The 13,729-nt window shown below is 42.8% G+C and overlaps 1 protein-coding gene across 1 annotated transcript; it reads right to left on the bottom strand.

The window, feature by feature from the left end:
- Nucleotides 1-1,453: 1,453 nt before the first annotated feature.
- Nucleotides 1,454-11,569, bottom strand: casd1 (CAS1 domain containing 1). The gene is given in 19 exon segments (XM_083981947.1): nucleotides 1,454-2,266; nucleotides 2,269-2,499; nucleotides 2,693-2,785; nucleotides 3,224-3,301; nucleotides 3,727-3,867; nucleotides 4,037-4,138; nucleotides 4,534-4,613; nucleotides 4,791-4,947; nucleotides 5,558-5,677; nucleotides 5,792-5,881; nucleotides 6,150-6,569; nucleotides 6,712-6,926; nucleotides 7,404-7,527; nucleotides 7,636-7,680; nucleotides 7,819-7,881; nucleotides 7,981-8,025; nucleotides 8,916-9,036; nucleotides 9,310-9,406; nucleotides 11,183-11,569. Coding segments are annotated over 19 exon segments (2,544 nt in total). The 5' UTR covers nucleotides 11,439-11,569; the 3' UTR covers nucleotides 1,454-2,200.
- Nucleotides 11,570-13,729: the final 2,160 nt, after the last annotated feature.

Genomic DNA, 13,729 nt, shown 5'->3' with positions numbered 1-13,729 from the left:
AATCTCATCTCGAATCAGGATGTTGGAGCCAGTCCAGCTGCTGACAGTCTGTCTTTCCTGTTGTGACATGCGTGCAAGGACTCAAACAACATTCTTCTTTCTGGCAAGCTGAGTATTGACTGAGGTACAGTCATCTGCACTTTTGCTTTGCGCTGGCCCCACCCGTTGTAAACAGGCAGCATTAGTGCAGGTGCGCTGATGCTTCTCTGCTTTGTTTTTGCATGAGTGGGCTTGGGCTGGACAGGAACTTGGTCAACTTACTATGCTTGCACAGTGATTCCATTAACTCTGTGAGATCCATACTGATGAACTGGAACAGCTCATTGTAAGACTGATTTACAGCAGGTTCATATTTGGCTTCAGCATTATCAGATTCATTGCAGACTAATTCTTCTTTTGAACTCTCTTTTGTATACAATCTATAGCAAGACCTGAGGTAGTGCCCCTCAGCTGCTACAAGGTCTCTACTAACAATTGCAAGGATTCTGCTGTCCATCTTCTTTTCATTTCTTTTAATGGAAGAAATGTATAAAGACTAACTGACTTTTGGTCGAGTAACTTCCAGAGCAAAACTTCACTTTTAATATAAGGCTGGAAAATCACCCCTCAGAATTTCCCACTGGTCAAAAAACCTGTTTAAACACGCTAATAATTGGCTTTTGGTGGCAGTGGGAAAGGCGCACCGAGCCGCGTCAAACGACTCTGCAAGTAACGCGGGTTAAAATCGCCTTTAATCGGCTCGGCTCCGATTGGCTTGCAGTGGGAACGCCAGACCTGGGTAAACCCGCTAATTTACGTGATGACGCTGAGCATTACGTGCCGCCACGTCATCGTGCCGGTCTCATATCACGTAGCCTACGGACGTCCGTCATAATATAGTCTATATACGGCCGCGGCAGACTCACTGTCCTCCGCGGTCCTGGTGCTCAGGTCAGCCAGCAGGTCTACCTCGGCAGACGGACCTCACACTCCGTGGCTGTGGCATGACACAGTGTTTCTTGCACCGCAGATGAGAGCGGGGCGACTGGTTTATGCTCTGTCTGATCCCCCAGCGGCTCATTTTGGTCAATGTGAAAGGGGCCAAATGCCGATTGTTAGCGGGTCGTTTAAAAAACCTGCGTCGACCCGCTAATTTTAGTGGGAAAACGGCTTTAGTGTGATGGAGTTGACTTTGTGAGTTACAAGGTCAGTGTCTGCTGGTTAATTGCATTTACCACAGTCTTTGAGGATGTGGTTGCAGACTGCTTGGTGTCCATTTTGTGTCATCGCAGTGGCAGTTCACTTTTGTTTGGATCTTTCATGTTGCTGTTGAGATATAGCAACTACTTTGTGTGACCCTTTGGTTTGTGGCTGTACTCGATTTTTGTGTTTGGTCACTTGCAGTGTTACGTGTGTGTGTGTGTGTGTGTGTGTGTGTGTGTGTGTGTGTGTGTGTGTGTGTGTGTGTGTGTGTGTGTGTGTGTGTAAGTGAATTAACCTTGGTTTTGTGATTTGTTCCCTCATGGTGGTAGCCATTTTGGTATCCGGTGGGAGTGGCACCCATTTATATGGCTACTGTTGACAGCTCACTTTTTTATTATTATTATTTACAAAAGGGCTTGAATGAAAGCTTAGAGTGTCCCCTTTAAAATGACACAATATTTTAAAGCACTGATAAATATCCTGAACTTGAGTCTAAACCAAGATATGTACCAGTGTCTAAAATGCATTTTTTCCAAGGGAGAAATTAACTTCAACAGCTGATAACTCTAATTTAGCTGTGACTCAGGAAGGGTTATCATTACAAAATATCATCCACAGACATGGATGTTTTCAAAAATGATAAGCAACCTTTGCCACATTGAGTGGTTCCGACATCTGGTCTGGCCTATACTACCACATCTCAAAGTTTCTCCTATGTTGAATCCAGATAATGTAAACGTTTCGAGTGTTATTGTTCTTTTTTTCCCCTCTTGCAATTTGCACCTAAAAAAAGGAGCAATGCCCCCCCCCCCCTCTTTTCTGGGCATTTTTCTTTTCTTCAGTGTGCGACTTTCACAGCAGTCAAAAAGTACAGACTCTGCTCAGACGGGGCCAGTGGTGATCTCCTGTGGGTTGCTCGTTGTCGCCTGTGGTCACAAGTAGCCCCCAACCCCCCGGGGCCTGCTCCTTGCTTGGGTCTGTACCTTGCTTCAATCTCAGCACAGGCTTAGCAAGTCTTTTATGCCCCCTCCCACAAAGAGGAGTTCATCAGGCGCCGGGTGTATGCTGGCTGCCCCTGGCAAGCAGCAGTACAATCAGACTGAGGAGCCCCACTGCCCCCAGTCTCTTAAGCAGAGCCACGCTGTCTTTGGGGATGACCACCTGGGCCAAGTCATTGGTGATGAGGGAAATCTCATGAGCCACACAAACAAAGATGAAGGTGCTGACCATGATATTTAGTGACGGGTTCCCTGGAATCAGAACCAAAATTCCCTTGGTGTCTGCAGCCAGCCAGATGTGGTACTGGCATATGAACAGCTGGACAAGAAAAACAAAGCATGTTCAATGACGGGTAACAAAACTTATGCTGTTTTATCCCATTTTTTCACTGTTTCCTCATCTTTATAATGTATGGAACCTTCTGCAAAACACTTATATAATAACTACTATAACTTATATACGTTTTATAAAGAGCCACATAAATACATTTTTTATCATATTTTTAACTCACCTCCAAGGAGATTTTGCCAAACCATGCAAAGAATGAGCTATATATGGAGCGGGCGTAGCCAGGAATGTTCCTGATGAGAATGAAGGCCAAAATCTGTAGAAAAAAAAAGAGATAACTTTGACATTTCTAAGAGTTAAAGCATGAAGACACACTGGGTGTAGTACGATAGGGTATGCAATCTCCACCCCTTCGGGGGAGGAATGCTCAACTACACTGTCAGTGACCTTATCTACTGCACTACTTTAAACAATGCTCCAGTGAAGATCAGCTCTAGATAAGGCCTGTGCTATCTTTAGCTCCTACAAGGGGGAAACTCCCTCGATATCACACACATATTATCATGCAATTATGGTAATGACATCTCAAGGCAAATCCAAAGGGATTACAACTATAAAACAATACTGACACTCATAAACAAAAGCCAAACGATAAAGATGAACAAGAAGCATTAAGATTGGGATTATACAGCACATGACCTCATGACAATAAATACACAAAACAAGAGGAAAGGCAAAGAGTTAATTATTGTACCTGGACCACAGAGATGTAAGGATGCATCTCGTTGCACTCTGTTTTGGTTTTGCAACTGCTGGCCCATATCGAGTAAGTCTAGAGTGATGGGAGAAAAAAAAGACAACATGGGAAACAGTGTTTATTTTCAGCTGTAGCAAAGATGAATGGAGTGATTTAGTTTGATAAGTCTTTGTTCCTGTGATCTCCCACTGCTTGAGTGGAGTCAGAAAGGAACAGGGAGCTGCTTCAGTGCTAAGGAACAGCCACCCAATGGGCGTTATCCACTAGAGATGAGTTTGTTGTCACACACTACATTCCGTGTATCTTTCTCAATATGTGGCCAGTCTTACATAAGAACATCATTAAGAAGATAAAGAACAGACAATTGGTTGTCAAGACCGTTACTAGGCGTGGCATTTATCTAGGTACACAGCACACCCATGACTGTGTAACCACTCTCTCCCAAGCTGCTGTTGCAAGCGAGTACATTGTTTTATCAACTACAATTGGTTACTACTTACTATGAAGGAGACGACGGAGAAGAGGAGGAGCAGGTTGGAAATCCTGGCAGAGAAGAGAGCTTCTCCCTTTCCCTCTGACAGCACCTGGCGTTTCTGCAGCACCAGATAAATGAAGGCAAATAACATGCCGTGTATCACCGCCTGCAAAAGAGCATTAACACATGAAAATGATTTTATAGCAAGTTTAGTAGATTAGGCCGTACTTGAAAAAGCTTCTGAAGTACTGTGCCACATGTGACATTTCAGAAAACGTGTTCATGCAGTAGCTACTAGATGCGGGTGCATGTGGAGCGAATCGCATTTGACTTACAAATCGGTCCAGCTTCCATCTGAACCACCACTCGTGGATGCTTCCGTTCAGCTCAAAGAGTTTGGAGATGGGCCACATGGAGAAGATGCTCTCAAAGAAACCCTGGAAGTCACAAGGCCAAAACATGAATATTACATGGGATCTCAAACGACGACCAAACCATGAATTTGAGAGAAAAAAAACAAAACATGATAGTGTCATTCAGAGGTTCTCAAAGTAGAGTCTTACAATTTGTGTCTACACTGCACTGACTACCCATTCAGAATTTAACTGCAGGCTCATTTAGGCTACAAAAATGTGATCAAATACAACATTCTTAGATTGGAAAGAATTTAACTTCAAATTGCACTGTAAAGCAATAATACCGACACGTCAACAAATACGCCTGTCACATGAAAACCAATATAAAATCTGTAGTATATGATATAATATTGAGTTTTACCAACTCTGACTAAAGTTGAGTTACAGACATTGTTGATAAAATAAAATTCACCCACCTGTGAAAAGGCAAAGAAGCATATGAACAAGAGGAGGCCCAGTAACTTTGCCAGGACTCCGAGGTGCCATATGCCACTACCTGTTCAGAGAACAAGACAGTCGTTTGTGAAACTGTTCTCTAAATGAGACCCTGCCGCTGAAAATTGGGAGCAGTTTCACATTCATGGTGTACAATGACTATGATTACTATGATTCAAATGAGGGAATCAAATTCAGCAACAGCTTCTTCAACTTTCATCAGTTCTCCGACACCTACTGTTGGCTTTCTTCTGCAGGATCTGAGGCCACATGGCCAGTGTAGCGTAGATGACAACAAACCAGAAGGTGACCAGCGGGACAAAATAATAGAACTGATAGGGCCTGTCCATCACCACACACAGCACCAAGACCAGGAAGTTTAGACGGAAAAGCACCTGGCATAGAAAAAAACATAAAACCCATACCAAATTAAATCATAGCATCACACCCCAAAGGTGGCCCAAAGTGGCTCCAAAAACTATGAACTAACAGGTTAGAAGAGAACCTAATATATGACAACTTGAGCCGCGTTTCCACTGCAGGAGTTTTTAGTAACGTTGGGTTTTAAAAATGCATCTTATTTCGGGGCTTTCTCTTAGGCTGATCTGAGTACCTACCCCCAGGCAGGGACTCCGTTCGGCCCCGTAAAGGTTCCTGTAAACGGCCCTGTAGGGGAGGTTCCTGCAGTGGAGACACGCACCAACGGCCCCGGCCCCGTAAAATTACCCCGAAGTTCCTGCAGTGGAAACGCGCCTTTGTAGTCTAATACGCCAAAAACTAATTTAGCACTGTAAGCAGACAACTTCATAACTAAAAGAGAATATTTTTAACAGCATTTGTGAAGGGACTGTTTTGTCACAAGCTTTTCTATCTATATAAGTGTTTGTTCACGACAAGTGTCATCACTATAAGCGATTTCCACTGTAATTCATTCCAACATACCACAAATATCATGCCATAGTCATGGCAAGAAACTGGTTTAAGTATAACTGTCTGCACCCTCACCTGGCACACTCTATACAGTCCAAAGTCTCCTTTGAGCCAGAAAAACGAAAAGTGTCCATAGCCAGTCTGAAAAAGATATGCTGCCACCAGCACCCGCACGTGCATGTACACTGGAATGAACTGTGGGAGGGAAAAAAAAAGTCAATTTTGGTTTTTATATCGAGTATTAATAAAACACCACATCCAAGCAGGTTACTCCCAATTGCATGTGAAAGGGATAGATGTAGAACTCACGGCGCTGGCACCAGATATGTGATAGATGAGGATGACAAGCTGCATCCAGCCTTTCCACTCATCTGTCTGCTCTCGGTTGAGTAATTTGGTCTGTGCAGAGGGAAAGTCAAACCATGAAACAGATATGACTTTGCAAACTTTAATCAAAGTAAATCCATCCAAACAGACAGCCAGGGTAATAAGCTGCGGGTCAGAGATTTTCACTGTTTCCAACCAAAAAAGGTAAAGACACCTTTGTAATGTTTTTGCATACAGTGAAACACACACAAGGATGTGCATGAGGCAGGCAAAAACAAAATTTAAATTTTGGAAAAACTTGATTAATATTGAAATGAGAGTGAGTTCTGCCCTGTCTTACCTCCTTGCTGTTCTCACTGTAAAACAGTCCCAGGACGAATATATAGATGAGAGGGATGAAGAACGTGGAGTGTGTGTAGAACTTCTGCTCTTTCATGAACACATCTGCTCTGTCACAAAGGTAAAAATAGCCCATGATGATGCCCATTCTGCAGAGCGCCTGGAAGGGCGCCTTTGGACCCAAGGGGACAGCTGCAGTCGCTGGCTTCTTCTCCTCCAGGCTCTCCACATCAGGGGGCACAGGTCGGCGGTGGCGGTTGTTGCCAAGGACGTGGAGGACCAGGAAGACCAGCGCCGAGCCCAGGAAGAAACATGCTGATAGTTTCTGGAGGAAGTTGGGGGGTGGTACTGTTTGGCAGCAGGAGCCATCTATGGGCCTTAGTAGCTTGTTGCACACAGAGTTCATGAGGACCATGGCACCCTGACAGGACAATTACACAGGATGATGAGGAGGATGTGAGTAATATTCCAAATTAAAAAAAATACAACAGCTGTGCTGCCGTATTGAACAGGACAATATATTTGCCAATGAATACCCTAAGATTAACAGAAACCCTGCCTACCACGTTCCTGGTGCTCTCAGGCAGGTGCAAGCCGTCGTCCGACTGGGTGATGGTTTCCAGTGCCGCCTGACGCGACGCGGCCAACAGTTTGACCCGGGACCTGCCGTTGCGCTTGCTGCTGTTGAGCACGTCTGCTGCTGCTTCATTGTAAAGCTCCAGCTGCTGGTTGGTGATCATCTTCCTGTTCCCACTCAACACTTCCTCATTGACTGGGTCTGTTGGGCAGAGGTGTGAATGTGTTGTGTGAAATGTGAAAAAAGTAAAGTAAAGTTGAGATGGTGTATATATGAGAATATAGGCAATCACACGTGAAAATACTCACAATACACACTATAGCATCTAAATACCCACAAGATCCCAGTCATCTTCTTTTTTTTATTGCATTTAATGTCAGTGATTAACAAATGAATATATGTGGATAATAAGATATAGTGTAGTTAATTACAAATAACACACCACTTTGTGGTATTTGACCATCTGAAGTGAAATTGATTACGGGAACACTTCACAGTCAAAGCTCTGAACCATCCAGACGTCTAATGGTAATCCCATTTGACTTGAAAGCAGTAATCACATGACAGATTAATCACTGTAAAGGGGGGAAACGGCAGTAAGCTGCTTTAACGCCCTGACTGAGATGACCTATGATAAACAGCTCCCATCTTGGATCCTCTACTAGAGCCTGAATTTACCTTGCAGCACCCAGTAGACCTCTCCATGGTCCGCCAGCCTCTCTAGATGCACCGCAATGGCGCTCAGGTTGACTTTGTACTGATGGAGGGTCTCAATGCTGCCACTGTGCAACTTGATGGACCACTGTAGATAAACAGAGGGAGTTAAGATTGATGTACCTCAGCCAACACCTTGCTTTTGTCCGTCACAAAATTGCGCACACAATGCTAAGCACTGGTTTAAACAGCTTACTGTGGCAGCTCCAAGGATGACAACATCTGGCTTAGTTGAAGCTTCCTGCCACAGATAAGAGAAGCTGCAGTCAGAACAGCAAATCCCTGCCCAAAACCGCTGTGACAATGTCAAGTCTATGAAACTTCTTTGATTAACAATTTTCCCAATTTGCTGATAACAGAACACAACATCAAAACTCACATGTGTCCATGATGTCAAACGCTCTTTCATAGAATTATTTGCCTCTGGATACCACAGGAAGTCCTGAACACAAAGAGGAGAGGGACATTTTAACTGTTATCACAGTGTTTTGACAGACTGAGGAGAAGAGATAAAAAAAAAACACATCCAGAAATAGCTCACCACATTCACAGCAGAACTCTCTTCTTCAAAGGAAATGTCCTCATGCTTCAGACATTACATGGGGACAGACAGAGAGAAAGTCTGTGAGGCAGATATTGTTCCTGTTTTTCCCAACTCAAGATCAGACCAAAATAGTTCAGAATGCTGCATAATTGCCATGCATGCCAGTGCTGGGTCGTTTTATGTTTGAGTTTCTGTGCAAACCACTTGCTATTATATATTTGTTGCAGCATGTTTTTGCTTATTCTTCACCTCTTTCAGGAAGTCTGAAAATCACTGCGGCCATTTCTCACTTACGCCCTAGGTTGAGCTTTAGTGCCAGGCTTAAGAACAGCAAGTAAAACTTATCACAAGTAGAATATTTTCAGATTAAGCAATGCGTGCATGCATTGAATGATTGCCTAGGCTTACATTTTTTAAGGTGCATTCTTGTAAATAATAAGAGCAGCGTATTGCAAACCCCCCCCCCCCCCCCCCAAAAAAAAGAGGACTGTTTTAAATAATTCCCTGTCAGACACTATTCAAGTCCTCAATCAGAGCAGAATACAAGACAAATGTTTCTATCAGAACACACAAGCAGTCCTGCTTGGCTTGTCAAGCTGTTATGACTGATACAGACCGCTCCACCTTTCTGTCTGCTCTTCTGAAAGTATTTTTAGGTGGATCTGTGAGGATACAGCTGCAGGCTATACGTTATGGATTATGGTAAGTTACTTGTTTTTGATCAGATCAGAAAGCTCAAGAAACATAAGCAGACATGGCGGAATAACCGACAGTATCTGACCATTGTCTTCTTTTTTTTTTTGCACCTAGTTGTGCTTCAGAAATGTAGATTTGTATATTTGCATACTGTGCACCTTCATCTTTATTTGTCCCACCTTTCTGCTGTAAAACATATCCTGACTAAAATACATAGCACTGTTTCTCATCATCACCTTGTTTCCTCCTTCTCTTCGCTCAGGGTCAATAATTTTGATGAAGGAGTAAAATAGCTGCCTGATCCGTGAATCACCGACAAAGGCAACCCGCTTTTCAGAAAGGCATGTTTTGGCTTCACTGTAAAACAAAAAATGATGGTGAGGCATCTGAAAATTGTGCATTTTAACAACTGCAGATGGCAATAATTAAAGTGCTGGGCGGTTTAGTGCACTGATGTTATTACACAATGTCTGACCATGTGATCTTTTCAAATTGATATTTGGCTCATGAATCACCCATCCACTCTTACAGACAGAAACACACAGACACACACATTTCATCCATCACTACTACACATTTAAATCTTTATCTCAAACATAACAGTAACCGTATACAGTTAGAGTGACTCACTTGCTTTTGTATTTGTGCATCATACAGCCATAAGGCTGCCATACATTCTCCCCCAAGTAACGTCCTCTGGACAGCAGCCATTCACATGAGTCCCCACCTGGAGGCAAGACACAGAGAATCTACCAGTAAGACCAAACAAAAGCACTAATCTCGCTTTCACCCACAGTTTCCCTGTAGCTATGACTGCAACTTGCTGTCTCAATAGCACCATGGCTTTTCATTCAGTGCCGTCAAAAGACTAGGATACAATGCAGAGCTCTGCTGGGGGCCATAATATAAAATGAAGTCATCAGTAATTTAGCCCAACCATAAATCTCTCCAGCTATTCATTTGTGTGCAAAATGAATAGAGTCATCTACAACTGAATCACTCCATAGAAACAGGCGAACATGAAGGATCGGCAGACTGGCGACAGACGTGGGCATTTCAGTGTCATCGCCAGCCAAGGCAGCTGCTCTCAGTGTGTACACAGAGGTCTCTGGTTCCTATCCATTTTCATAAACAAAGTCCACTGTATGCGACCCAGCTGTGAGGTGGATGTATGCCATGCTAATATTTTTCTTTAAAGTCAAATTCTGGGCTCTATGCCATCACTGTCAGTCTCTGTCTGTGGAGTGTGGGGTATGCAAAAAATGAGATCAAATGCTTTACACCTGAACACAAGTGCCCAGTCCAGTTTGAGTTTCTGTCTTGAGTTTCCTCCAAAAGCCAAACAAACTCACTATAGACCTGAGACAGAAATCAGGCTGCTACCATACTGTTCAACTGTATAACAACACCGTATACTAGACAAGCTCAGTGGATATTCACGGTCAAGACCATTACTGTAGTGTTTTCAGTGCCAGTTCTCATAATAATCATGTGGCTTGATATTTGTATCATTCCTCACAGCTAAAAAGAAAAAAAAAGATTTCATATAAAATCACACCATAGATAATTGAAACGAAGTTTGGATTGAACAGAAGAACACGGCACAGAGCCTGTTAAAGTCTCCCACTTTTGACACTGGTGCAACCAAGTTTTCAGATGCACATAAACAATTTAAATTATCGTTAAGTAAGTTCAAATCTTTATTGTCATATAGCCTATACTGAAGACAGCGTCACACAGTACAATGGAATTCTTACTCCGTGATGATGATACCTCCGGCAACATTATAAAAGCAAGTAATAATAAAAACAACACTAGTTAAAATGACAACAATGAATAAATAAATAGTGCAAGATCAGTTATAAATAAATAATTGCAATTACACTTCATAAACCAAAGTGAGCGAGTGACAGAAGAAACAATTGCAGTTTTTTTTTTTTTAAGATGTCACTGCAGCTGTGGTCTTGATAAAGAAAAACCAGAGTCCAGCTCGACTGAGACCGAGATAAGAATAAGATCGAGTAAAAATGTTCGTATTACTCAAGCATTTTATTTGGCAACGTAACGGACTGGACCAACTAACCAACTCACCGACGAACTACTTTAACTGACTTTGCCCCATGATAATAAAATCCTTGTTAATTAGGGCAATTGTTCATCACTCTCCACACGTCTCGAAGCGTGTGCTGACAGGAGCATGTAAACACAGCTAACTGCAGTGCTAGCTTGACTCGGCTAGCCAGTCGGATAAAGCTGACTGAAGTTCACGCTTTTCCCGTTAGTCAATAAAGTCTACGGTGACGGTCTATCTGCTTCGTGTTAAGTCAGTCACAGCCTGTGTGTGTCACCCTTTTGAAAACCACCAGTGGATAAACGAGCTTTGCACGGAGCCACTGAGAGAAGCACTGAGCAGCGCAGCTAGCTGGCTAACGTTAGCGGTAGCTTGTGTCAAGTGTCTCCCTGTCTGCATCGATGTAAGTTAAAATAACGCAACAGCACTTACCTCCATGATATCGCGATGCAGTGTGGAACACGAGGAGAAGGATAACTACCGCTAGCGATATTAATTTGGCATTTTTAATGGTGAAATGTTGATTTATTTCGCGTTTGCCCAGGCTATAGGCCAGGACCGCCATCTTTGCTCCTCCATGACAACAAGCAGCTGTGCGGTCCAGCAGCGGCGGCAGCGGCAGCGGCGCTCCTCCCGCTGCACCACCTGCCCCGTCTGCCTCATGCGACACCACCTCCTCCTTCTCCATCACTCCTGCTCAGAGCAGCTGTAGACAAAAAAGAAAAGAAAAAGGATGGATTTCTTCTTCTTCTTCTTCTTTTTTCTTTTGTTTAATTTTCGTATTTGCTTTTGCTGAAGGCAGGTCCACAGGTCGCCTAGGGAAACCCACAACAGAGTAGGCTAGATAACTTTTTTTTTTTAAGTAGGCCTACAGTATGATCTGTTTGCGTGCAAAGTTCAGTTGCCTTCAATTCGCACACACTGCCTTCATGATTACTGGCCCGTTGTAGTAGTCCGTTGAAGCGTTAGTTTTTTACTTCGATCGCATTTAGGTAGGTATTAAAGGTGTCCGTATACATGTGAAGATTATCTCGCTGAACAAAACTTTTAAGTACGCTATCATAAACTTGTGTTAGCCACAGAGTTTATTTTCTGACATAACCCAAAACGCAATGCAAAGATCCCATTCACATCCTTTTCTGGGAACCAGCGCGACGGTAAACATCCGTGTTTTGACATGCCCTGGCACACGATTGGGCTTTGTTTCTTTAGTCATATGTGTACCAGGTTGAGTAGGGCATATCTGGAGAACAGGTCCTACAGGTTACTGTCATGGATCTGTTATAAGACAACATCCATGCTTGCTGTGGGTCCTAGCTTACTGTTGCCAACAAGGGGCAGGGAAAGACATAATTTGGTCTTTACCGGTCGATACTGCATGGTCTATAGACCAGTAGGCCTACCGACCAGACCAGTACCGACCACTATACTGGTCTGTATCATAGACTGTAAGAGGTCTGTAGGCTATAGGCTACTACTCACTGAAAAAAAAAACATGAATAGGCTATATCAACCTATGTGTTATTTCAAAAGCTTAGTATTGAATGCACAATATCAAGCTACTGGGCCTAGTGCAACTTTTTAATATACAGTAGTAGGGGTCCCTGCTCCATGTCTGTCAGTTTGGGGGTCCCTGGCCTGAAAAACGTTGAAGACGCCTGGTCTATAGGCTCGGCCTACTGGCCAATACTGGTCTGGACTATGCTGTTCTGTAGGCTACTGGTCCATAGTCCATATACTGGTCTACTGGTGATCTGTTCTTTCCCCGCCCCTTGCTTGGACCTGCAGGTTCTGCAGGTATGCTATTGGACAGGTCAAAATCATACCGTAAAGTTCAGGGATAAGGATGTTGATGCAATCAAGAAGCAGGAAGATCTGGACAGGGTTTTAGACAGTCAGTCTTTATTCTCAGCATTAAAGTCAACTCAATGCTGAGAATAAACTGATATCCAAGTCAGTGATTTAATTTGAGACAAAACAAAACAAATCTATTTGTCAACTTTAGTGTCATCATTTTCAAATTTTGCAAATTGGATTTAAAACCAAAAACCAACTGAGAGCTGTACCAAGGTCTAGTGGGGTCAGTATGGCCTACATATTAGAAGATGCAGTTCAAACTGCCTACCAACAGAGGTAGATAAAGGATAGACTGAACGTGAAGCACTTTATAAGGTGGCAAATTATGTTTATTCTAATTTGATTATTTATAATGTGTAAGTGTATGCACACATGCAAATGTTCTTACTTTTTGTGAAAGATGTTAAACTGAAACATAAAAACAGGATTTTACTGCTGTAGTTAAGGTAGAGCTAATAACTTGTTCATCCTGATTTTGGTAAAAGCTGAATTAACAGCGGGGGGGGGGGGGGGGGGGGGGGGGGGGGGGGGGACGTCTTTCACAGCTGCCCTAAAAGTTCAGTCATTCAAAGTGCAATATAATCTGAGATGGGTCACAGACCATGTCTTTGTGGCCTTTGTAGTCACACTGAGCATGATCTATAAAGATGAATTCAGTACAGTATTGAAAACCTTGGACAAAATTGTTCTCCAGCAGAGGTACAGGTCTATTTGGTCTCTGGAGTCTTGTGCTTAGAATCAAGGGGCAAAAAAGGGAATCAACAACACATTTTTGCTTTTGGGGCCACCTAACATGTTAATCTCACCATCCATAGGCTACTACTTATCCTTTAATCTCACCATGTGGTTTGGTATTTTAATCTGCAATAAAGCTTCATGATATTTTAGACAGTCCTAAAAGTTTGCAACTATAGCTCATAGCCTTGGGTGGTTAAGTAAAAATAAAAAAGGAAAAAATAACAGAAATATTATGTCACATGAATTTTTTTTTCAAAATTATACTTTTGTAGTTGAAGCACCTTAATTTTCATTAGTGCTTCTGGAAAAGATTTCATACATTATACAAAATGTATTTTTTGCTTTATGATTCCAGTATAAAGTCAAAAATATACAGTTTGCTTA

This window comes from Trachurus trachurus, assembly GCF_905171665.1.
Source record: "Trachurus trachurus genome assembly, chromosome: 11".
Lineage (NCBI taxonomy): Eukaryota > Metazoa > Chordata > Actinopteri > Carangiformes > Carangidae > Trachurus > Trachurus trachurus.
Note: the sequence above shows the minus strand (reverse complement) of the source record. Positions and strands in the feature narration are given on the sequence as shown.